General features: G+C 44.5%; 1 protein-coding gene, 1 non-coding gene and 1 pseudogene across 2 annotated transcripts; all 3 read right to left on the bottom strand.

Moving 5' to 3' along the window:
• Positions 1–1,486: 1,486 nt before the first annotated feature.
• Positions 1,487–1,594, bottom strand: LOC130839458 (U6 spliceosomal RNA). The gene has a single exon (XR_009049853.1). It is a non-coding gene; the product is annotated as a U6 spliceosomal RNA (small nuclear RNA).
• Positions 1,595–14,421: 12,827 nt separating this feature from the next.
• Positions 14,422–17,135, bottom strand: LOC130838172 (60S ribosomal protein L39-like). The gene is made up of 2 exons (XM_057710913.1): positions 16,952–17,135; positions 14,422–14,444 (listed from the first exon to the last, which is right to left on the bottom strand). Exons 1-2 carry the CDS (start codon positions 17,133–17,135, stop codon positions 14,422–14,424), a joined length of 207 nt encoding a protein of 68 aa, XP_057566896.1.
• Positions 17,136–23,423: 6,288 nt separating this feature from the next.
• LOC130838171 (olfactory receptor 49-like) lies at positions 23,424–25,729 on the bottom strand (annotated as a pseudogene).
• Between the last annotated feature and the right edge of the window lie 969 nt (positions 25,730–26,698).

Genomic DNA, 26,698 nt, shown 5'->3' with positions numbered 1-26,698 from the left:
TTTGTTCAGGGCTGTGTCCCCAGTGCTGGGTCCATCACAGACATTCAACGATATTCCCGGAATAAATGAATATCACCTGAAAAAAAAAAATTATCACGTCTAGGAGAACACTTCAGAAACCCAGAGAATCCCTGTGAATGTGTATCTGTGTCATGATAATTTTTCATTTGAAAAACAAAAGCAAACCTCTACTTTTAGTAACACCCGTTGAGAACCGAGCACAAGACTCTGGGAGGCATTTCAGATGCTGATGACAGTCGTAAAGTGCTTGGGGTGGAGTGGGTTTGGGGCGACCCAGCCCTCGCTGGAAATATTTTATCTGGCATCTTTGTGAGTTCGGTCCCAGTTTTCTCCTTGATTATTTTGTATTGCCTTCAGGGTTCAATACATTGTGTGGATGAGAAATCCAGTTAAAAGGTGTGAGTTTCTTACAGAGTGAAGTGAGTCAGAAAGAGAAAAACAGATATCGTATATTAACATATATATGTGAACTATAGGAAAATGGTACAAATCAACCAGTTTGCAAGGCAGAAATAGAGACCCAGATGTAGAGAACAAACATATGGACACCAAGTGGGGAAAGCAGGGAGGGTTGGGGGGGGATGAACTGGGAGATTGGGATACCAAGTTGTACACTCTAAATATATGTAGTTTATTTTAAAAAATAAAAAAAAATTTTTTAAATCAATAAAAAAAAGATGCGAGTTTCCGATTTTTTTGCCTAATCTACCATCCATATTCAATCTTTATGAGGATGGCCGTTCTTAATGGTATTGGTGATGGAATGAACATGATAGATAGGAGAGAAGAAGGTATGAAAGATGAGCTTCCAAGTGTCAGGAGTGTGCAGATGTGTGTTTGGAAGTGCTTTTGATTCACAGGGATGAGAAAATATGGATGTGCCTCAGCTTCAGGAGGGAGCGGAATCACGAGGTTTAATTTCGAGATCCTGAAGGCACCTTGTAAAATCTTGCAACCACTAACTGAATAATTCAATACACGTTCCTGAGTGTCTGTCAAGCTCCAGGGTCTGCCTGGTCCCTGAGGACACACATACAAACCATTCAGTACACATATATTTTAATCACGCCACTCACATCCTGTTGACCACTCTTGCCTCAGTTTCCCCAGCTGACAGAGCCCTCAGAAGTCCGAAGAAATGAGAGTTGTTTCCACATCCGGTACCACTGTCTTTATATCAGAGACCGAAGTGAACCTCCAGGAGTTTTCAGAACTCCCATCTCTATTTCCTTTTATCCAAAAGAGCAAGTCACCCTTACAAATCACTACTTTATTGATGGATGGTTAAAAAAAAAAAAAAAAAAAGAGGGCACATGTGAGAAAGGAGAAAGAAAAAAAAGTAAGGGATTGCAGTAGGGATTGTAAGGGAGGCAGACTTTTACCTTTATGCTCTTAAGGTGCTTGTTGACTGTTCCTGAGAGTTAAATTGACGTACGTCAAGAGGAGGAAAACATACACATATTTTAAAAATATGGGACGCTTTGTAAGTTTGCATGTCATCCTTGCGCAAGGGCGATGCTAATTTACTCCATATCATTCTGTTCCAATTTTAGTGCATGTGCTGAGGAAGCAAGCTCCATGCAAATTTATTTAATACAGTTTTACATGACATGGGAGCCTTCAGGAGTGAAGACCCAAGGAAATGGCAAAATCGACTTGCCTCTTTTTCTTTTTTTAATCAAGTCCCTTTTTTAAAAATTGAAAAGTTTAGTTGATTTACAGTGTTTGTTACTTTCAGGTGTACAGCAAAGTGATTCTGTGTATATATATATATATATATATATATATATAGGGTTGGCCAAAAAGTTTGTGTGGTTTTTTTTTTGGGGGGGGGTTTATAAATTTATTTATTTACTTACTTATTTTATTGGCCCTGTTGGGTCTTTTTTTGCTGTGCGCGGGCTTTCTTTAGTTGCGGTGAGTGGGGGCTACTCTTCGTTGTGGTGCGCGGGCTCCTCATTGCCGTGGCTTCTCTTGCTGTGCACAGGCTCTCGGCGCGGGGGCTTCAGTAGCTGGGGCACATGGGCTCAACAGTTGTGGCTCACGGGCTCTAAAACGCAGGCTCAATAGTTGTGGCACAAGAGTTTAGTTGCTCCGCTGCATGTGGGATCCTCCAGGAGCAGGGATCGAACCCGTGTCCCCTGCATTGGCAGGCGGATTCTTAACCACTGCACCACCTAGGAAGCCCTGTGAGGTTTTAAGTAACCATAAAAGACACATTTTTCATTTTCACCAAGGATTTTATTGAACAAGGTGTTCACTAACCAAATGAACTTTTTGGCCAATCCAATATCTATATATATTTTTTCAGATTCTTTCTCATTATGGCTTATTACAAAATACCAAATATAGTTCCTTGTGCTAAATAGTAGGGCCCTGTTATCTATTACATATATTGTAGTTTGTATCTGCTAATCCCAAACTCCTAATTTATCCCTCCCCCGCTTTCCGCAAAAGTTTGTTTTCTATTTCTGTGAGTCTATTTGTTTTGTAAATAAGTTCATTGTATAATTTTTTTTTAGACTTCACATATAAGAGATATATGATAAAACCTCCTTGCTCTTACATTAGGTTATATGACAGGTGTCTAGAACTCTTTCATCATTTAAAACTTGTATTAAATAAACTTGCACTGTGCTTACTCAGCTTCTCATCCTTGATGACAAAAACGTGACTTTCCTTCTGAATAAGAATGGCATCTGTCATCTGGGAATTTCACCTTCCTCTTTTAGGAAAAGGAAGGATGGTCAGAGTGCTTTTCCTGTGTTTGCGGTTTCAGGTGCCTTTCGCTCACAATAGTCAATATGCCAGAGCAGCAGTTTGGGGTAGCCTGGTCAGAACTCCTTGGGGGTGAAAATTTTCTCAGTAGGGGAGGTGGATTGAGCATATCTCCAATTATAACAAGGAGAAATGGGAATTTGCAGACAGAGTGTAGAGTGAGGAGGTCAGTGGATGGAATAAGACTCTCGTTAAGGCAGGTCAAGGACTTAGACATTAACTGGAGGGACGAGGAACTTGATCAGATATCAGAGGTGATCAGATATCAAGGGTGGGGGAAAGGGTTTAGTAGGATTCTTTGCTAAGACCTGGCTTGGGCAGATGGAAGGCAGGCCCAGGGCCAAGGTCGAGGTCATTATTCCCTCAATTCCAAATGCAACCTGGGGGGCGGATGGGAAGACTGGGGGGCCAGGGCTAGGGAAATTGATGCAAAAGCAGAAGGCAAAGGAGGCGGGGGTGGGGGTGGGGGTGTGAAAGGGAAATGGGGACTTGGAGGCAAGACTTCTTCCCTCCTCCACAGGAAAGACATTCAGACCCTCATTCAATGCAAAGAATGAGCCTTGATAGCTGTTTCAGAGAGCATTTTGAATATCACCATAACACAAAGAGTAGCATATGTCTGTTAATAATGGCAAATTTAATTCTATTTACTATGAAAGCCCTGGGGGGGGGAAGCGGGGGGGGGGTGGATGGGACAGACTCTCATTCTTCGGATTTCTAAGAAATTACCGAGGCAGAACAGTATTTTTTTTAATAAACTTTTTTTTTAAATAAATTTTTAATTTTAGAACAAGTTTGGATTTACAGAAAAACTGGAAAGAGTACAGAGTTCCCAGTTTCCCCTATACATCAATACATTTTTTTGACTTTTAATAGTAGTTCATTTATTTTTCTTTCCAGTTAAAAGTTTAGTTTTTTTTAGATGCATGTTTTACTTTTCTTTTTTTAATACAATAGTAGTCTAACAGGGACCTACTGTACAGCACAGGGAACTCTGCCCAATACTGTGTAATAACCTAAATGGGAAAAGAATTTGAGAAAGAATAGATACGTGTAAATGCATAACTGAATCACAGTGCCGTACACCTGAACCTAACACAACATTGTTAATCAACTATACTCCAATATAAAACAAAAATATTTTTAAAATAAATTTAAAAATACACCGTTAGTACATTAAAATGGCAAATTTGTTACAGTTGTTACCAATATTATTATTTTTATTAGCTGAAATTCATCATTTATTCAGATTTCCTTAGTTTTTTTGGGTTTTTTTGTTTTTTAACCTAATGTCCTTTTTCTGTTCTTGGATCCCGTCCAAGACATCACATTACATACAGTTGTCATGGTTTTTTTGGCTCTGCTTGGCTGTGAGGGTTTCTCAGACTTTCCCTATTTTGATAACCTGGACAGTTTTGAGGCATTCTGGTTAGGTATTTTGCAGAATGTGCTTCAACTGGGATTGGTCTCTTGTTTTCCTTATGATTAGACTGGAATCATGGATTTTGGGGAGGAAGACCATATATTTCAGTGCCTTTCTGATCACATTTCAAGGGTACATACATTTTTTTTTCTTTTTTTTTGGCTGCGCCACAAGTCCTGCAGGATCTTAGTTCTATGACCAGGGATTGAACCCGGGCCTTTGGCATTGAAAGCAAGGAGCCCTAAGCACTGGGCCACCAGGGAGCTCCCTTTAGAATACACGCTGATCAAGACACTCTCCTTGACCAAACTTCAGTGAGAAAAACTGGCCACCCCAATATGTATCTCTTTGGCATGCGTGTTATTGGGAACTGAAAATAATCAAGGCCCAAAAGACTCAGGAAGAACATTTGACCTTCCCCTTAACTGCCTAAAGACTTTAGATAGAGGGCCTGTTCCCGGGATAGAGCCACCACCAGAGATACGGCAAAGAATAGGAGCTGAGTGTGATGGGGAAACTCTGCAGGCCCTGGAGATCAGAGTCCCCTCTGGGTCCCATTGCCCCTGCTGGCCCAGCAAACACTTCTTTACCAAACATTTGCTTTTCTATCTCCATGTGAATTGCCTTCCTCCCCTTTCAAGTCCCAAACCACTACCCCCAACATCCTCTCCTGTCTTTAGCGGAAGGTGGCATTGAAGATGACAGTTTTGGCCATTTTGGCACGTTACTCAGTTTTCCTGGGTCTCTCCCATGTATACATGCTGTTAAACGTTTGTTTGATTTTCTTCTGTTAATCTGTCTTGTGTCAATTGAATTCTTAGACCAGACAGAAGAACCTAGAAGAGTAGAAGCACATTTCTTCCTCCTGGACAACACTGACCAAGACTCTCTCTTTGACCAAACTTCAGTCAGGCTCCCCTGTGGCCTCTTAACTAGGCCTTGACCTTGGCCCTTGACCTGCCTGTGGCCCGCCCAGTCCAGTCTTAGCAAAGAATCTGACTGCCTCCACCCCCGCCCTTGATATCTGATAGATAACTCCTGCTATCTGATCAAGTTCCTCCTCCTACACCCTCGATGTCTAAATCCTTGGCCTGCCTGTAGCAGGAATCCTGTGAAGCCAGTTAGGAAGAATCCCCTACCCTGCTGTCTCCTCTTAGTGATTTTCCGTCCACTGACCCACCTTTACTCTGCTGTTGCCTAAGGCTCCCTGGATTTGAGCCCAAACTCAATCCCCTGCGGCAATGGTCACAACGCCTATTTATTTGTCTGAAATACCTCTTTTCCATTTCTTAACTTTTATTTTATTTTGAGTATACTTGATTAAACAATGTAGTGTTAGTTTCAGGTGTAAAGTGATTCAGCTTTACATATACTTGCATCCATTCTTTTCCAAATTCTTTTCCCGTTTAGATTATTACAGAATATTGAGCAGAGTTCCCAGTGCTGTACCAGAGGTCCTTGTTGGGTATCTACTTTAGATATAGCAGTGTGTACATGTCAATCCCAAACTCCCAATATATCTCAGCCATACACCCTTCCTTCCCCACTGGTAACCATGAGTTAGTTCTCTAAGTCTGTGAGTCTATTTATGTTTTAAGTCTATACTATATGTAGATATATATTTTTCTTTTCTTTTCTTTTTTTTTTTTGCCTGCACAGTGCCACTTGTGGGATCTTAGTTCCCTAACCAGGAATTGAACCTGGACCCTCGGCAGTGGCATGGAGTTTCAAGCAGCAGACCACAGGGAATTCGCAAGTCTTTACCAATTTTAACGTGTCCAGTGGATAATTTTTTTCCTTTAACACTTGTTCCAGACCCTGCGCTGTCAGACACCCAGAGCCATGCCATTTATTCTAGGATTCCATGCTCAGATGAGTTTTACTGATGGTGTACTTGTTTAAAAAGTTTAGAGAGTACATACCAAAGTGATGAAGGGTTGGAGGCAGGGGAGGGAAGAGACGGCCATGAAGGGCCTCTCTGGTCAGGGCTGGGAACCTAGCATCTCAATAACCGGGTCCTGTTATTCGGCCTCTGGACTCATTTTTACAGTCTACTGTGTGCTGTCCGATAGAATAGGCACTAGCCACTGTAGCTCTTTAAAATTAAATTAATTAGGGGAATTCTTAACCAAATTCCAGTGGTTAAGACTCTGCCCAGCCAATGCAGGGGGCGTGCGTTTGATCCCTGGTTGGGGAACTAAGATCCCCTCATGTTGCTTGGCATGGCCAAGAGATTAAAAAAATTTTTAATTAATTAAATAAAATTAAATTAAATTAAGAATTCAGCTCTTCACGACAAGTCCTACCGTATAGCACAGGGGACTATATTCGGTATCCTGAGATTAAACCATAGTGAACAAGGGTATGAGAAAGAATGTATAAGGAATTCCCTGGTGGTCAGTGGTTAGGACTCTGTGCTCTCACTGCTAAGGGCCCAGGTTTGATCCCAGGTCAGGGAACTAGGGTCCCACAGGCTGCGTGGTGTGCCCCCCACACCCAAAAAGTGTGTGTGTGTGTGTGTGTGTGTATATATATATATGTATATATATATACATATATATATATAACTGAGTCACTTTGCTATACAGCAGAAATTAACATAGCATTGTAAGTCAACTATACCTTAATTTTAAAAAATTAAAAAAAAAACAACAGGTAGAAAAAAAAGAGAGAATTCTGCTCCTCAGTCTAGAGCTGCCAGGCAAATTACAGGATGCCCAGTTAAACCTGAAGAGCAGATGAACGATGAGTGACTTTTTGGTGTAACTTTTCAGTATAAGTATGTCCCAAAGAGTGCATATTTATCTGAAATGCACATTTAACAGAATGTCCTGTATTTTTGTTGTTGTTGTTGTCCTAAATCTGGCAACTCTCCCTCAGCTGCAGGAGCCACATTTCAAGCGCTCACAGCAGATGCTGGTGGCCCATGGCTACCACATTGGGCAGCACAGATAGGTACACAACATCTGCTTCCTCCCAGAGCGTTTTACTGGACAGTGGCTTTTATGGAAAGAGTCAGGTCTGGGAGATCGGGAAGGACATCACAGTGGGATTGGAAACTGACGTCAGGACAGGTATAGGGATGTGAAATATAATTCATGTTTTATGGCAAGACAAGAAAAATTTAAACATAAAAAGTTCTTCTCTGCCCTTTGGCCTCCCCTCTCCCCTCACTGTGCGTTGTATATCTGCATCATGCATCACCAAAAAAAAGCAGCATTCTTCTAGCATCAACAAGACAGCTCCTTAAAAGACAGGATTCCGTCTAGATCTTATAAGGGGTCACACAACCCACCACGACGATGCTTAGATCTGGATTAGTAAACTGTCAATAATACGAGGGTGAGTCAGTGAATCAAAAATTATCTGCACGCTGGCTGTAGAATTTACAGAAGTTTTGATATACCCAGAGGGCGGATAATTTTTGACTCACCCTGCTACATCGTTTAATGTACAGCCCTCTGTCTCAATAAATTCATGTAACTGTGCCTTGACTCTAAGGTGTGGAAGAGTTCTCAGAGGTTTTTGAGGAACTTTTGCCTGGTTATAATCCTCAAATTTGGCTTGAATAAAATTTCCCATTTCTTTCTTGGATGGACTGATTAATTTTTTTGTCAACCGGGGAGACGTCTAGAAAATATGACTAGATTCCAAGGCATTGCAGCTTCTGGAAAAGAGATTTCAGGTGTTCAGCTCATTTCAAAGAATAGGTTCTCATGAGCTTGATACAAAAAGGTATTTTTAACACAGAGAGCAGTGATCGCTCACTTAACAACAGGAAATTCCTCTTGGATTACTGTAGAATCCTGAAGAGGACTGGGGTGGGGTATAATCTCATTTTCTCTATCTGTTTAGGATTTGTTGGGACAGGCTTTTAGTGTCCAAAATCCAATCTCACTGAATGTTCCTGAAGATTCTTGTGAACAATTTGTTCATTAGGTATTAGTTGAAATCTATTTTCCAGGTCCTAATTCATTGGTAAGAAAAGGAGATGTAATTCCTTGGTACTTGGAGTCCAAGGTCAAGGGCTCAGAACCTGAGAAGGCCAAGAGCATAGCAGTTGGGTAGAGGGATTCAGTACAAGGGCAACTTCCTGTGATTTGGGATCCTGGGAAAGACATCCTAAAGAAAGGATTGGGAGGAAAAATGTGTTCCTCTTCCAAGTCGGGTCTAGTAGTTGGAAGTCTGAAAACTAACAATAGACAGATTTGCAGGAGAAAAGAGGACTATTAACAAGTGCATGAAGGACCTCCCAGTAATGAGAAACTTTTATATATCAACCTAACTGAAGGAGGGGGTGTTAGGATTTCAGTGGGAGGGTATGGAAAGATCTAATTGGTCTTTTTTGATGCTAAGATAATGAGCAGTCTGTCTTGGCAGCCGAATTTGCAGGAAACTTCCCTTGGCGGGGGTGGTTAAGGGCAGCTGTTTTGGGGGAAGGCAGATAAAGCAAGCTTATCTACGATTTCTTCTGCATCTTCAGCAGGTGAAATGTTTTTACTTTGGGATAAAGAGAATTTAGGGATAAAAGGGACTTCCCTGGCAGTCCAGTGGTTAAGACTCCACACTTCCACTGCAGATGGCGTGGGTTCAATCCCTGGTCGGGGAACTAAACTCCCACATGCCTCACAGTGCAGACAGAAAAAAAAAGGAAAAAAGATAATTTGGGAATGAAAGATTATTTTATCTGAACTCTGGGAGTCCATGTGGGCCCCCATTTCAAAGGGAGGTAAGATAGGCAAGCATAGGAGGGTGGAGAGGTATGTAAGATGATGCTGTAAGAACTCACATTCACAGGATAAAGAGCTTAATTTGAAAGGCTGTTGAATGCTTTTTTTTTTTGGCCACGCCCGCAGCTTCCTGGGCCCTAGACAGTGAAAACACCGCCCAAACCACTGGACCCCTAACCACGGACCACCAGGGAATCCCATCTTGAATGCTGTTTGAGGAGATCTTATGAGGCTGGAGGGTGGAATGGTTGTGCCCCTGAGCAAAGCTGAAGCTTAAATAGTCAGGAACCTGATCTCTGAAGTAGAAGCTCCATGAGACCAGAGAACAGTTCGGTCCGAATGAGTCACAGGGCGTCTTGCCAGGGCAGTTGCATCTGGGCTCAATATTTGAGTCAGTTATGAATATTGTCTTAAGTTTGATTTTCAACCTGGGTGATTGGAAGTCAATAAAATAATTTTCTATATAGGATGCCACCATACCCATTTCACAGATGGGCACATTGAGACCCCAGCAGAGTGTGGTCCCAGCTGCCAACTCAGCTAACTGGATGGGGGAGCATATTTTGGGTGAACGTGAAGAAAGAAGAAAAGGGGCTGAGTAGACTAAAAATAAAGTTTGAGAAAGAGGGGACTTCCCTGGCAATCCAGTGGTTAAGACTCTGTGCTTCTACTTCGGGGGCACGGGTTCCATCCCTGGGTGGGGGAGCTAAAACAAAACAAAACGAAAACAAACAAAGAAAAATCTTTGAGGTGTAAACCCCCAGGAAGACAGATGTCTGCAGTTACCGAGGACTTTCTTTTGGAGTGAGGACTCATATTTAGTGGGTGAGATCGGTGACTCAACACGTGTAGCCCATTGCTTGGGCCACCTGGGCCGTGACTGCCTTTCCCATCAAAGTGGGAGCACCTCAAAGGCAAAGGGTTAGGCAGACACGTCTGTGGTGTCATTCAGCCTGGGTGCTGGCCTGCAGAAAGCTTGTGGGTGGAGGGATGAGTGATTCACTGAACCCTGGTTCAGAAGATCTGGGGGGGGGGAGGCATGAGCTATACGGAGAGCACTGCCAGGTAGCTCCATTAATCACAGCTCTATTTAGCAAATCGGCATTCCAAGTGCTCAACAAGCATGCTTTCGTTTATTTGTCTCGGCCACGAGTAAGTGCAATGGCTAGTTTGGTTCTTGTTGTGACTTGAGAGCCCAGAGAGGTCAAGCCACTGGCTCAAACTCACGGAGCTGATAACAAGCCAGGATTCACACTCAGCCAGCCGGAAGGAGACTTGCGATCTTATTTGTGGTTAGCCCCACCTACTGGAGGCTTTTGGTAATTTTAATTATTAAATTTATTTATTTATTGGCTGTGTTGGGTCCTTATTGGTGCGCACGGGCTTTCTCTAGTTGCGATGAGCGGGGGGGCTGCTCTTCGTTGTGGTGCGCGGGCTCCTCATTGCCGTGGCTTCTCTTGTTGCAGAGCTCGGGCTCTAGGCGCATGGGCTTCAGTAGTTGGGGCACACGGGCTCAGTAGTTGCGGCTCATGGGCCCTAAAGCACAGGCTCAGTAGCTGTGGCTTAAGGGCTTTGTTGCTCCGCGGCATGTGGGATCTTCCTGGAGCAGGGCTTGAACCTGTGTCCCCTGCATTGGCAGATGGACTCTTAACCACTGTGCCACCTAGGAAGCCCTTAAATTTATTTTTATTTTTTTCTTTAAAAATGTTTTTTGGCGGCAGCGGTGGTGGCGGCTTGGGGATCTTAGTTCCCCCACCAGGAACAGAACTCGTGTCCCCTGCAGTGGAAGCGTGGAGTCCTAACCATTGGAGGCCAGGGAATTCCTCAGTAGTTCTTAGTCAAGGACAGGCCCTGCAGCTCAGTGTGATCAGAAAGAGTCCAGAAAAGCTCCCTTCCTACCAAGATCAGAGCTAAGGGCTCTAGAGTGTTCACTTGGGGATTTGCCTTCAGTGAGAGAAGGCAGTCAAGGTAGAGAGTGGTTATAGCAGAGTCCTCGAAGGAAGGCCTGCAATTCAAATAATATTAGTATTTATTATTCTAAATAATAAAAAAGAATAGTGATAATAACACTAACTTGTTACTAGAAAAACAGCAGTACTTATTATAAGTAATAATAGTCATTTTAAGCACTACTAATGATAGTGATATAGCAATACTTATTACTATAATAGCAATATTTATGAGTAGTAATTCTTATAGGTACTAACAAAAATAGAGATAATAATAACATTTATTACTATGAAAACAATAAACAATAGTATTACTGACTGTTACTCTAATGATATGATAAGAGCAGTTTCCCAATTAATGAGCTCTTATCACAAGTAAGATGTTTACATAGATGATTCCCCCTATGCCAGACCTCATTTTGTTCATCTCTTAAATGGGGATATTAAAATCCCAATTTGGGGGGTGGGGGGATAAATTAGGAGGTTGGGATTAACATATACGCACTAATATATATAAAATAGATAACCAACAAGGACCTACTGTACAGCACAGGGAACTCTGTCCAACAGTCTGTAATCACCTGTATGGGAAAAGAATCTGAAAAACAATGAATACACGTGTAACGGAATCATTCTGCTGCATACCTGCAACTAACACAATATTGTAAATCAACTACACCCCAATATAAAATAAATTAAAAAAAAAAACACAAAAAACAGGCAGGGGAAAGGGAGCTCCCTGGCAGTGCCGTGGTTAGGATTCCACACTTCCACTGCCCTGATCGGGGAACGAAAATCCCGCAAGCCACGCAGCTCGGCCGAACAAAAAGGGCAAAAGAATCCCAGCTTTATGGCGTTATAGTCAGGGTGAGTGAGAGTGACATAACATAAGGCGGTGTCAGAACCATTCAAATCAGTGTGCTGTGAACAGGGATGATTGGGGTACTGGGGTGCGACCCAAAATGGATGGTCAAATATCTTTGGAAACCTGTGTTCCCAAATGGGCCAAAGGATGTGAAAAAATAGTCCATGGAAATAAACTCACTCTGCTGGAAAACCAGTGGAGAAACAGAATTGCCTAGACATGGAGGTTGTAGCACAAAGTGGCAAAAACCCTGTGGTGGCCAGTCGACAAAAAAAGTACGAGTATTTGTCCTTTTACCATTTCTTGCTTATTATCCTACGCTATGACTGCATATGTAGAGAATTAAATGAGTACAGGGTTTGTTTTTTGTTTTCTTTTTTTATTGGCTGCGTTGGTCTTTGTTGCTGCAGGAGGGCTTTCTCTAGTTTCTGTGAGCGGGGACTACTCTTTGTTGTGGGGCCCCCGATCCTCATTGCCATGTCTTCTCTTGTTGCGGAGCACAGGCTCTAGGCGTGTGGGATTCAGTAGTTGCGGCACATGGGCTCAATAGTTGTGGCACATGGGCTTAGTTGCTCCGTGGCATGTGGAATCTTCCCAGAGCAGGGCTCAAACCCATGTCCCCTGCGTTGGCAGGCGGATTCTTAACCACTGTGCCACCTAGGAAGCCCGAGTACAGGGTTATTAATTGCAGCATTGTGACAACAAAATATTAGAAATAATCCATCAGTAAGGGCCTAAATACATAATTCTGATCCATATGGAATCTGTAGAGTTGCATGTGTTGGAATGGTATGCAACTCTATAAAAAAGCGAGGAAGCTCTTTTTGATTCGGAGAAATCTCCAGGATTCACTGTTGGGAAAAAAAAAAGAAAAGCTGCAGGAGAGTGCATACAGTATGGGAGAAATTCATCTTACTTGTGCAAGTAACACAAGACAGCAAATAGGTTATACCTGCAGGACCTCCAATTCGTATGAGTGGCGAGGAAACATTATTTGGGGTGAAAGAAAAGAGGGTGGGAGTGAGATCTATCAATTTTTTTTTTTTTTTTTTTTTTGCCACACCGCTCCATGGGTGGGATCTTAGTTCCCCCATCAGGGATCAAACCCTGCTCCCTTGGCAGTGAAAGCACGGAGTCCTAACCAACCACTGGATGACCAGGGAATTCCCGGGAACGGTCAACTTTTATCTTTTGAAAATTATTTAAAAATTTTGGAACCAGGTAAGTTTCATGAAATATATCCTCTTATCCGTTAAAATGTAGACTATAAGAAATTGGAGACACGTTATATCCTGCCTTCTGCCTTTTGGAAAGTCACAGTGCTGTATCTTAGTGTCCTGCAGGGTCTGAGGAAAGAAATTTTAAAAGTCAAACTTGTGTGACTCTCCATTTTCCAAATGCTTTTTTAGTAACACTTTGGGTTTTTTTTCTTTCTTTGCAGGCTATTTCACATCCTACAGACATCAGCCTGGGGAGAGGAGTTTCGAGAAAGGCAGTTAGCACAGGTCATCTGGTTACCTGGGGGCCAGGACATGGGGCTGTTTCAAGGTCATTGTATTATAATAACAAAATGCTAATATTTACCCAACACTTGCCAGTGTTTCATTGGCTCTATTTTGTGAAAGGAGAAGATGAAGATTGATATTAGAGACATGCTATAGCTGGCCAAACAGTGGTGCTGGGTTTTGAACCCAGGACCCTGGCACTAAAGCGTTCTCATCTGTCATGTGATACAGCCTTTACAATTTCCTTTCTCTCATCTACATACCGGCCAGGAAAGGAAATATTTGCAGGGACAGCATCTCAGCTGTGGCTGAAAAGGCTTTGCTCGGAGCGCCTCTTGGGGCGGGAAGCGCATCTCTGATTACTGCCATTTATTGCGTTTGCGAGGTACCCGCGGTAGGTCGGAGAGAAGTCAATTTGGATTTAGGTCCAATTTGGCTTGTTGATCTGCATCCATAATCTTTTGTATACACGCCCATGCCTAGTAGACCACTCCATCTCCCCTATACTCCAAGTCCATTTAAACTTCCACCTGCTAAACCATCCACCCTGCGAACAAGTGGTGGTGACGGCTTACTCGAAGGAGGGATCGGCCTCCTGTGTGCTTGCCCTGCAACCACTCTGGCCTCTCTGGGATGTGTTCTGGAGCTGGACCAGAATGTTCTTTTCAAAACGCAAATAATTTTCCTGACATAAACCCAGCTCAAAAGACCTCAAGGGACCTCAGTGTCCTTGTAAAGCCAAACTCTTATCAGCGCTCACAGGGACCTGAATAACCTCGTCCCTGTTCTTTCTGCACGGTAATTACTCTCTCTCTGCCTCATTAGATTTCAGCCACGTGGATTGTCCATTATTTCTTTTCTGACCAGGGCTGCCAGCATGGCTCTCTCTGCCTGGAGTGCTTTTTGCTAGCGAACCGCCAGCCCGTGTATCCTTTTAAACAGTAAATGCCATTTCCTCAGAAAATATGTTCCCAGCAAGACCAAATTTCCTTCTTTTTGTTTGCAAAACAGACCACATTTTTGGGGGGGTCATACTCAGAAACGTCTATTATAGCTATACTTTTTTCTTTTAAAGAGAGAAAAATTTTAAAAAATAGGAAATCAAATGTTACAAAATGAACAAGAAGCATACTGGGTATGCTGATCTGACTCAGTCCCTCATCTTGCTGTCAACTGGCAGGAAATAAAGACGTAGGATCACTGCACCAGGAAGGTACAACTAGAAAAACCCAGACTGTGGGACACCCTTGCAGGTCAAATGGCTCAGGTTCTACAACATAGGTGGTAACAAAGGGAATACAATATTTCATATGTAGAGAATAATAATTACTTATTATTCTCAAATAATAAGTAACGTCCTCACTTCAATAACAAATCATTTTTTTCTATAAGTGTGTCCCAAATATGCAATATATATGGGATATACTTATATTAAAACATTAGCCTTTGTTTATCTGAATTTCAAACTTTCCTGGACATCCTATCGTTTGTTTGCTCAATCTGGCACCCTCTCATGGAAAACTCCTCTTGGAAATACAGTGAGGCTTCTCTCCAGGTGGTTTGTACTTTTGGTAGGAACTTGTGATAAATGGAATATTTATAAATGGAATATTTCCTGCCGTATCGATAGACAAAGAATGTCACAGTCATCAACGACTGCAGCCCTCTAACAGGAGCCTGTGAGCCCTAAGGAAACTCAGGAAGGAAAAGAATCTCTGCCATCTAGCAGCCCTCAGACTGCAACCACTCCCTGCAGTGAGCCCTGGGGAGACTCAGGATGTGAAAACACAGGATCCTGACTCCAGGTAGCTGAGGTGCACATCAAAGGAATGATTTCACTGAGCCCAGATTCTTGTATCTTCCCATACATAGAAAAGTGCTAAATTCCTTAACTTGAGATGTCTGATTTTCTTTAATTAACAATAATATTTTGAGTTCAGACTACCTGCCCTTTGTTGCAAAACTCCTATATATCCCGGTTCCTCCCCTCGCCTCCTCAGAGCAGTTTCTCAGAGAGTTATCTGAGATGCTGTCTCCTGGGCTGCAGTTCTCATTTTGCCCCAGATAGAACTTAACTGGCAACTTTCACACTGTGCATTTTTTTTTTTTTAAGTCAGCACTAGGAATGTGGAAATCTCACCTAAGGGACCGGATCGTCATGGTTTTCCATCACTTTTCGGAACCCCTGCTAGACCCATGAATTCTCTATAAGATCTAAAAGTTGGGCAGGAGAGATGGCCGGGCTGGAGGAACTGGCAGGGGGTCTGTCCAAAACCCACATCCTGCTGGGCTTCTGATCTCCTGTACCAATCTCCTTCACCCTCCCGCCGCTCCCTTCCTTACCTTCCTCCAGGGAGCACAGTGCAGGTCCTACCTCACGAAGGGCTCAGCTCCGTTGTTGAGGAAACGTCCTGAGCAACCCGGCCAGGATAGCTGCTCCCACACCCACCCCAGTTCACTCTGTGCCTGAAGATTCTTCACAGTACTCATCCCCAGCCAAACGATGTATACACCGAACTGCGTACCGATGCACCACACCAGAACCCGGTGCTCTTTTATATAATACTGTGCCCCACGCCATAGAGACGCACAGGTGCTTGAACGTTCTCCATCCTTCTCAAGCTTGATTAAGTGAGCCAATTACTGGTGTCTCCCACTCCCCCAGGAGTACCTTTCTAGAAGACCACTCCCATTTAGAGAATCCATTTTTCAACTTGCCAGACATGCTACCATCTCCATGGCTACCTCGTTTACAACCCACATAGCGGGAATTCCCTGGTGGTCCAGTGGTTAGGACTCCGAGCTTACACTGCCGGGGCACGGGTTTGATCACCGAGAAGCAGCAAAAACAAAGAAAAACACCCACAGAGCAGGTGGAAGGCATCCATGGTGACGAATCAGGCACGTATTATACTGAAGAGGTCATGGTGACTTTCTGTCACAGCTACTTTCCCATGAAGTGCCGTTTTCATTTGCCACCCATGCTCATCTTGGGTGGTTTTAGACTCTGGAATGTATCTTTTTATCCACTAGAAACACTAAAACTCCGTGTCCCATGTTTCCGTAGAGGAAAAGTATGGGAGCTTTGAGCTTTGGGTGACCAGGCTTCCTTTGATAAGGCAGCTTGGAGGACCCTCTACACGCCATCTATTGCTAGAGCGCCCCCACAAACCCACATATCGAATGCTTGTGTCATCCCAGCTCAGCCTGAACTGTTAGCTCGCCAGCAACTCTGTATTTGCAATTCTGATTTGAACACAAGCCTTTTAATTTTTTGGCCATGCCATATGGCATTTGGATTTTAGTTCCCTGACCAGAAATTGAACCGCAGGCCAGGGGAAGTGAGAGCGCCGGAGTCCTAGCCCCTGGCCCGGGTGCTCAACCCTTTAACTCTTTCCAATGCCAAAGGAAAAACATTTTATTTTCTGGTAATGTGGTACCTTGCATTTCATCCGGCTTCATCCTCATAGATACCAGCACTCAGGGCTGTGTACTTTTTTTTCTTTCCCAACAGTAGGTATCACGTATTTATTAGCAGACTTGACAGTGAGCATTGGTGCAGACACATCAAGAAAAGAAGAGGCGACATTCCATTCTTCCCCTTTCCAGACAAGCGCAGCTATGCCGACAATAGTGATGCTCTGATACAGTAAGATGCAAGTGACCTTGACACGACATACATGTGTGCCACTTCATATTTGAGGCTCCTTCTAGACCCAGCTTGGTTCTTCTCCCGTGTCTTCTCTTGGAGTGGTACCTGATTTTATGACCAGCTTTCATTCGAATCCATTGGGGAATGGGGCGATTCTGCTTTTGTTTCTTGGCCAGTAATCGCTTGATCCTTAAAGTCTTGTGAGAAGGCATGGTGAGGGGCTAATTCAAAGTTGCAGAGGATGGCGGAGAAGACAAAAGAGCAGGCCTGTGTACTCTTTATGTAGTTTAATCCGCAGCTCTTTCAGGTGCTGTGAATGGTAGCACTGCTGCCCCTGTATTGATAGTAAATTGAACTCTTCGTGGCAAGAACATACCCAGAATATGACTTTTATGTATTTATTTTAATTAATTAATTAATTTATTTATTGGCTGTGTTGGGTCTTCGTTGCTGCACATGGGCTTTCTCTAGTTGCTGCGAGCAGGGGCTACTCTTCGGCAGTCTTGTGGCCCAGTTTGGATCTTTTTTTAGATTCTAAACCTTTGAACTTTTCACAAGGTAAAAAATGTAGTCAGGTATTGATTTGCAACATTGATCAGAAACCAACATACTTAAAAGTGAAAATTTCCGGGGTTGGGGTGGAATGAATGGAGAAATGGGGGTTGCCATGTATACATTACCAATAAGAAAAAAAATCAAATTGTACACTTTAAATATATGCAGTTTATTGTAAGTCAATTACGTTCTCAATAAAAGTCCTTAAAAAAAAAAGTGAAAATTTCCAGATCATGGAATAAGTATAATAAATATAAGGGGAATGTTTTACCTCCCTTGGTTCACAGGATGAACAGTCCTTGGAAAGTTGCCGTCGGAATGTCACTCCAGTCTCCAATAATGTTGTTACTCAAAGGGCAGTTCTGCTTTTTTTTTTTCTTTTTAGATCAGAAAGAAAATGCAGTGTATTAGACACACATGGTTTGTACCCAAGAATTAGGCTGGATTTCACAAGAACAGAGATAGAAATAGAGGTAAGTGATTACTTAGCTTCAATATAGTATTCGTAGTCCAGGTAGCATCACCCATGATTGAACCTAAGATGTCTCAGGATATGCAGTCAGGTCCACATGTAACATCCTCTGGGACAGGATATGCTCAGCCACAGCACTCGTAAAGGATGGAGATACAAAAAATATCTTCTCCAGTCACAATGGAATTAAATTAGAAACCAATACATTTTGAAAAGCCAAATATTTGGAATTGAACGTACTCCCTAAAGACCTTTTATGTTGGGAACTCAAGGCAATTTTCATTGTGTGTGTCTTCATGGTGTTACCGGGGTGAGTACGTACTTTAAAAGAAAATGAGGCAGGGACTTCCCTGGTGGCCCAGTTATTAAGAATCCACCTGCCAATGCATGGGACACAGGTTCAAGCCTTGGTCTGGGAAGATCCCACATGCCACGGAGCAACTAAGCCTGTGTGCCACAACTACTGAAGCCTGTGAGCCACAGCTACTGAGCTTGTGCTCCTAGAGCCCGTGCTTCACAACAAGAGAAGCCACTGCAATGAGAAGCCCACGCAACGCAACAACGTGTAGCCCCTGTTAGCCACAACTAGAGGAAAGCCCAAGTGCAGCAATGAAGACCCAAAGCAGCCAAAAAAAAAAAAAAAAAAAAAACCAGGTTAAGGAGGAGGAGGCGGGGTCACAGGGCCTGTGATCAGCTTGTGCACAAGCCTCTGATTGGTTTGTGGTGCGGTCACAAGGCGATGTCACGGGGAGTTCACACTATCAGTCCTTAGGCTCCAGGAGGCCTGAGGCTGTGAGCTCAGGGTTGCCAAGTAGTTAACATCTTCCCATTTGTTGGGGGAGTGGGGGGGCGTTCACATCTGTAAAACAACTCAGGAAATGTGCAACAAATACTATTATCTAGGTATTCAGAGGGGCTCTAAAGCAGAGGGTGTGGGGGAAGACCTGTCCCGGGAAGGCCCCATCCTGTTCTGCTTGGTTACACAAGGGGAAGGAAACTCTTTCAATTACTGCTGGTCAAAGGATAAATTGATACCATCCTGTGAGAAAAAAAAATTATCAATTGTAAATCTAGACTTATACGTTGATGCTCTTTCGTCCAATAATCCCATTTCAAGGAATAAGTCGTAAGGGAATGAGTGTAAATATGAAAAGGGTTCTCTGTACTACAACGTGCAAAAGAGCACTATTTATACTAATTGTAGGGGAGCAAAAATTGCCACCCCACAATGTGTCTCTTTGGCGTGAGGATTAGTTTAAGCTGATTATTTTTAAGAAACAGAGGACACAGGAAGTCTTCATTTTTTACCTCTCACTTAGCTACCTAAAGAATTTACAGGACTTCCCTGGTGGTCCAGTGGTTAAGACTCCGAGCTTCCAATGCAGGAGGTTCGATCCCTGGTCAGGGAACTAAGATTCCACATGCTGCATGGTCCGCTCCCCCCAGCACCACTCCCCAAAATGGAGATAGAGGGTCTGTTCTCAGAAGAGAGCTCTCACCAGAGATATTGGCAAAGAACATGGGCGAAGGGTGGTGAGAAATTTGGCAGGGCCTGGAGATCAGAGTCCCCTCTCTGTTCCATTGTCCCTGCTGGCCCGGCAAGGCCGGTACACCAAACCTTTGCTTTTCCTTCTTCACGTGAATCGCCTTCCTCCCCTTTGACGTTCCAAACCACTGCCTCCAACAACCTCATGTGTGTTTAGCTGAGATGGTATTTAAGCTGAAAGTTTTGGCCACTTTGGTGAGTTACTCCTGGCTCTTTCCCACGTATACGTGTTATTAAACTTTTGTTTGATTTTCCTCCTGCTAATCTGTCTCATGTCAATTTAATTCTTAGACTAGCCAGAAGAACCTAGAAGGGTATGTGAAGCCCTATGTCAAGGACACAGAACAAAAGAAATCCCCGGACTGAGTCCAATAGCCACTGTCATCGCGGGGCACTCCTGACCTTGGCCGAAGAGCCCCCAAATCCATATCAGGTAAAATGTTCACCATATAGCCACCTTACTAATCACCTAACGCCACCCTTCCAGCAGGAAATTTCATTGTCTTGAGGCTATAAAAATAGGCTGCAAGCCCACGAAAGGGGTCGACTCCCCCTGGATGTCAGGAAGTCGGCCCGCTGCCTTTACAGTGTCCCTAACTACACTCTGCTGTTTGTTCTCAATAAATTCACTCTCTTCTGAAATACTTTGCGTCCGGAAATTCTTTTTCAACCCACGCTCACACCACAGCAGGGTAGAGGAACATTTCTTCCATCTTGACGTAATGAAGCTATGAACACCCTAAATGCCCCGAATTGGGACTGATTAAATCAATAATGGCATATTTATTCCACACAGAATGTAACGTACCTTCGCGATTTCATGTACAAAGGTGTTATAATCACATGAGAAATGCTTATGATGTGATGTGGAGTGAAAATACATAGGAAATTATATCTATTGTGCAGGACATATAGTGAAAGTCATGAATCATTTGCAATGTACTATACAGAAATGTAGCGTACAACTTGTGGGGAAATGAATATTTATTTAGAGTACTGTAAGGAAACACAACAGAATTTAAAGAGTAATGTTTGGGTTGTCAAATTTAGAGGTGATTTGTTTCTCTTCTTCTGACTTTTCAATACTTCCAAATTATGTGAGTAACAAATAAACTCATTTAAATAAACTCATAAACTCTTGTTTATGATACCACTGATGAGGGGCCTTTTGAAATCTGTAGCCTAAAGCTTGCTGAGCAGGTTTAGTTAATCATTAATGAATGTATAGAGGGTGTAGAAACGATTCTTACAGCGTGAATTGTAATCAGTCGGAACTGGGAACTGGGAAAATGATCAAAATGGTCTGATGATTTTTTGTGTGTGCTTGTTCTGCTTAAATGTTTTGTACCCAATTTGCTTTGATTGAAAGAAACTATTACTCATTGTAATTAACTTGCCACAATCTGTAGCCACTGTAGCCAATCTGAAGAGCATGGGAATTGTGCAGTCCAATCAATAGATGCCAACTGTATAGCCTAGTATGATCTATAAAAAGGCAAATCAAGTTTGTAACGGGGCCCAGAATTTCGGAGCGTTAGCTTGTCTGGGTCCCTCGACTTAATAAACCTGAGTTCTCCAATTCTCTGAGTGCTCTGCTTGGTTTCTTGCGGAACCGGTTTTCCTGCAACACCACTTCTAGAGAAGTCTGGTTACACAACACTTTACAAGACAAAAAGGACTATGCAGAATCTAGAAAATCTCAACATTCCCCACCCATTTGCTCAACAGTGAGCAGACATCAGCTGTTTACTGCATTCGCTAAGACCCAGATTCTTACAGACTTAATTCTCATTATTTCCTTCTGCCCTGCCTGAAAAACTAATTGCCTTTCAAGACCTAGCCTAAGCCTAAGTATCACTCCCTCTTCTTTTTCGTTGTTTGTTCGTTTGTTTTGCCACAGTTCCCAGACCAGGGATTGAACCTGGGCCCCCGCAGTGAAGGCGCTGAATCCTAACTGCTGTACCACCAGAGAACTCCCATCACTCCCTCTTTGAAACATAAATTTTTCCTTTAAAAGTGTGATGCATGCAGTATTTGTTTCCCTCTTTCTGGCTTATATATGGAATCTGAATAAATGGTACTGATGAAACCAGTGACAGGCAAGAGTGGAGATACAGAAGTAGAGAATGGACTTGAGGACACGGGGCTGGAGTGAGGGGCAAAGGGGAAGCTGGGACGAGGTGAGAGAGTAGCATAGACATATTTACACTACCAGCTGTAAAATAGATAGCTAGTGGGAAGTTGCTGTATAACAAAAGGAGATCAGCTTCATGGGAGATGCCTTGGAGGGCCAGGACGGAGAGGGTGGAGGGGAGTCGCCGGAGGGAGGGGATATGGGGATATGTGTGTAGATGCAGCTGATTCACTTTGGTGTACCTCGGAGACGGGTACAAGAGTGTAAAGCAAATACATTCCAATAAAGAGTTAAAAAAAAAGAGTGATGCATGTGTCCCCCAAAGATTTCTCCTTTTAGTAGTTTAAGTTTTACTTGGACCCCGACCCAACCGACATTTGGCTGCAGCACATCCAGTCCCATTGAAATTATTTCAGAAGCTCCTGGGTAGGGAAAGCGGTTGCCCTCTCAGGTTAGGACCTGTCACCTCTGAACAATTTTTATCTGCCATGTCATGTCTCCAAGCTGTTCTATCTCCCTCCAGCCTGCGTTTCTCCAAAAGCTATCCCAGCCCTCCCTGTATCCTTCATGCCAGACACTAGATTGGTTGTTGAGTAGAGGTTTCCGAAGCTGTGTGGGGAACACATAGAGAATAATAACATAGAACAAGAAACAACTTAAGCCTGAACACCAGACATCCTCACGCACGTCAGACATAACCCATTCCTTGGAATCTCTCTGGTTGCTACCATTCATCGTGCACCCTTGCCTTACGTCCACCATGCTGTGAGGGTCTGTTTTTTCCTGAGCAAATCTGCTCTCCTTTCTCCTCTCAAGTTTCAGGATTCTCATACAACTGTGGTCTCTGGAGCGCAGCCCATTTTGTACTGGAACGCACTCTTTACGTTAGAGTGCATTTTTTTTTTTTTTTTGGCTACGCCATGTGGCATGTGGGATCTTAGTTCCCCGACCAGGGATCGAACCTGCGACCCCTCCAGTGGGAGCACGGAGTATTAACCACTGGACCACGGGGGAAAGTCCCAGAGTACATCCCTTTTTTACTTTACTTTCCCCAGCATTTCTGTCTCTTTATCTTGGCTTCCCCATTCTGGGCTGTGCTCTGAGAATTTTTTATAGCTGTATTTGCAGGCAGATTTATGCTAAGCTGATGTAACCAAGAATGCCCCAGTCACAGTGGTGAGATTAGATAGACCTTTATTTCTCTCTCACAGAGGACGTCTCTGGCTGAGGCAAGGCCAGCAGGTGGCTCTGTTCCACCAGCTCATCCCGGGATCCAGGCTGATGGGGTGTCTCTACTCGCAACCACCGCTTCCATCCCTCATCCTAGGGCAGCCGCCACGGCCGTGAGGTACCCCAGGCAGCGGGAAGATGGAAGAAAAAAAATAGAGAGAAGGCAGTTTTCTTAGGAAACTGCAATCCATAAATCACACAGATGGTTCCACGTGCACTCCACCCTCTAAAACTCAGTCACGTGACCAAGGGAGCTGCAGGAAGGATGGGGAAAGTTGTCTCTAGCTGGACATCGTGTGTCCAGATAAAATTCAAAGCCTTCTGTTACTCACCTCGAGACTGGGTGAGCAGAGTGCCCAGCAGTCTCCGTCGTTACTGCCGCGTGGCTGTGCTTTCTGAGCAACAGAGCTATTCATTCCATCTCCTCCTCTGCTAGATGCAGACGTGACCACACTCAGTTTTCCAACTAGCCAACTTTCCCTCCCTGATCAAGGAGGAAAAAGATGCCGTCCTTGGAAAAAGGAAAAGAAAAGATTAACTAACAAGCAGCCCCTCTGGAAGACTTATACCCTGAGTTTCTTAGCAGCAGAAAACCTCTCCCCCTTGATCAGCAAATCCCTGCTAAGTTTCTGGACCAGCTCATTCCTCAGGCAGTAGACAAAGGGGCTCAGCAGGGGTGACACGATGGTGCTGAAGAAAGCGACCCCTTTGTTGAGCTCCAGCCGCCCTGTCTGCCTGGGTCTCAGGTACATGAGGGGGCAGCTCCCGCAGCTGAGGGAGACCACCAGGATGTGGGAGGAGCAGGTGGAGAAGGCCTTGCCGCGGCCCCCTGATGAAGGCAGGTGCAGGACGGTGCCAGTGATGCAGCCGTCGGACACGCTGGTCACCGCCACGGCACCAGCCAGGGCGCACACGGCCACCAGGAAGGACACCAGCTGCAGGGGCCTGGTGTTTGCACACACCAGCTCCAGCGAGGGCGTGGTGTCGCAGAAGAAGTGATCGAGGATGTTGGGGCCACAGAAGAGAGGGAGAACATCCAGACGCAGGGCGCCGTGAGGAAGAGGAGGCTGCCCCCCCAGCAGGCCAGCACGAGGACGGGGCAGAGCCGCGCGCTCACGAGGGCCGGGTACCGCAGCGGCCGACAGATGGCCAGGTAGCGGTCCACGGACATCACCGCCAGCAGCAGTGTCTCTGCGGGGCCCAGGATGAAGTAGAGCCGAAGCATCTGGCTCGGGAGATGGTCCCGCGTCCAGTGAGGAGGTGGACCAGCACCTGGGGGGTGACGGTGGAGGTGAAGCCCACCTCCAGCAGCGAGCAGTGCCGCAGGAAGTCGTACATCGGGGTGGCCAGGCGGCGGTCGGCCAGGGTCAAGGTGAGGATGAGCAGGTTCCCCAGGAGGGTCAGCACGTAGGTGACCAGGAGCACAGCAAAGAGGAGGAGCTGGAGCGCCCGCACATCGGTGACCCCCGAGAGCACACACTCCAGCAGTGGCGTGCGGTTGGCCGCGGGGCCCGGTCGGGGGGTCGGGTCTGTGAAGGCAGCAGGGCCTGGGGGTTAGGTGTGCCGGCCGGGTGTCAGGCCGCCTGCTTTGGCCCTGGCGCTAGGGCTTAGCCTCTCTGGGCCTCAGGGCCTCATCAGTAGGGCAGGGACGGTAGGAGCACCCATCCCACAGGGGCTATTGTGAAGAGGAACTGAATGGAGACTCCGAACAGCGCGTGGCCCACGGTCACCTCCCTCCCTGATGCCCCCTGTCGTCTGTATATAATGGGAAAAGCACTGCTTCCTTTCATGAGAAGAATTGTCCTTTGCCCTCTGCAAAGCCTGTTAGTTACTGATTAAACACGTCGACCATCCACTGAGCGGGGAGACCGCTTACTTGCAGGGCTTCTGTTTTGCACAGACTGAGTTAATACAGATGAGAACCCGAAAGGGTAACACAGAGAACTGGGGTTTTGCTTTTCACAACTATTTATTTCTGCTTGCTTATATTTATGAATGGTAACATCACATCCATTTTCAGAAGTGCATATGCCACCCCTATACCATTCGTTGCGTTTTCTCAAATAGAACGTACAACTGCAACCAGCACCCAGATGGAGGAAGAGATTATGAACAGCACCCCATACCCCTCATAGCCACAACCCCCTCTCCCAAAGGTATTCACAATAGAAGGAGTTGGGGGCGGGGGAGACAGAAAAACGAGGTGTTTGGCAGCTGCAGAATTCTTGAAAATTCTGAGCTACCATGACCAACTCTATCACATCAATTCTCTCTGCATAATGTGGCTAGAATATGCCTCCTTGGTCCTCACCTGAGATACACACTCAGTCATCTAGAGCAGTGCTGTGCAGTTAGAAATGAGTCACAAACGCAAGCCACATACGTAATTTCCAATTTTCTAGCAGCCACATGAAAAGACATGATAAAAAGAAACAGGTGAAATGGATGTTAGCAACGTATGTTATCTAACCCCAAACATCCAAAACCTTATCATTTCAATATGCAATCAGTATGAAAAGTTTATTCATGAACTCCTTTATATTCTTTTTTTTGGGGGGGGGAGGCAAAGTGTTCAAAATCTGGTAGCTATTTCACACATTTAACACATCTCGCTGCAGACCATCCACACTTCAAGTGCTCAGTACCCGCATGTGGCTCATGGCTGCCATGCTAGACAGCCGTGGTCTGGACCCCACCCTTTCTCCTTCAGTCTACAGCCTAATTCTGTTTCCTTTAAAATCAGAAAGAGCTCCCCCAACTCAATTCCTTCTTCTACCTCTTCCGGGTTTCCTCCCACTCTGTCCCCAGGCTCTTAGGGGATGGTGTGCATGTCATCCTGACAACAGGTGATGACCGTTTTACCTGGCATGTTCACAGTCTTCTTTATCAAAAAGGGTCCAAGTACTGATTCTGGAATTTTTTCAGAGAAGCCTATGGCGTGAAACAAAGACAAAGCAGGAGGTAATGAACAAAACCAACGAACGTGACAGAGACAAGAGGAGGGCCGAGAGGAAACGAGAGAAACATATTAAACATGGACAGACACAGAAGGAAGGAGAAATGCAGGGAGAACGGGGGAACAGAATGGGGGAGAGAGGCAGATGAAGACAGACAGGGGAAGACAGAGGCAGAGAACTAGAGACAAAGAAAGAAACAGATGAGAGAAGAAAATTACATAAAGCAGGAAAAATAAGATGAAGTGAGACGAAAAGAAAGACAGAAATAGAGTAAATCAGGGATCAGAGAGAGAAACATTGAGACAGAGGCAGAGAGGCAGAGAAAGGTCATGAGTAAGCACAATTTTTGATAATTGATGGGTTCTTTGAGATCCTTGATAAGAACGGAGCTCTCCAGGTCCTCAGAGGTCACTATTATTTCAGATACTAGGTCACACCCCAAATGGAAAGGTAAGGGATCTTTTTCCCCAATTCTTCTCACCCAAGGAAGTCCCAAGAGGTAGATGGGTCAGGCCTCAGGGACCCAGGAAACTTTGAAAACGTCTAGTCATTCTTAAGGGACTGATTAATTCAACTTTCTGCAAACTTTTGCTCAAGGGAATTGTTTATGGGTAAAGTTTTGGTAGAAGTTTCTTTTTCTTTCCTTGGTTACTTTCCCGCACGAGCGGAATATAAGCGGGGGGATTCAGTTCATCTTTTATTCTTCCTGTTACTTTTTTTTTTTGGCTGCACCACGTGGCTTACGGGATCTTAGTTCCCTGACCAGGGATTGAACCTGGGTCCCCAGCAGTGGAATCGTGGAGTTCTAACCGCTGGACTGCCAGGGAATTTTCTCTTCCTCTTATTTTTTAACCAAGTAGCAGGTGTCAACCCTAGTGGAC

The sequence above is a fragment of the Hippopotamus amphibius genome, chromosome 16, assembly GCF_030028045.1.
Source record: "Hippopotamus amphibius kiboko isolate mHipAmp2 chromosome 16, mHipAmp2.hap2, whole genome shotgun sequence".
NCBI lineage: Eukaryota > Metazoa > Chordata > Mammalia > Artiodactyla > Hippopotamidae > Hippopotamus > Hippopotamus amphibius.
This window is presented reverse-complemented; position numbering and strand designations above follow the sequence as displayed.

What these genes read in the sequence shown, in the direction of transcription:
- LOC130838172 (XM_057710913.1), bottom strand. Translation starts at nt 17,135, where the DNA reads ATGCCTTCTCACAAGACTTTAAGGATCAAGCGATTACTGGCCAAGAAA. An exon ending in AAATATGAAGTGGCACACAT is followed by an intron (nt 14,445 to 16,951) that starts GTATGTCGTGTC and finishes ATTTCCTGCCAG; the next exon opens with TTGACAGCAAGATGAGGGAC.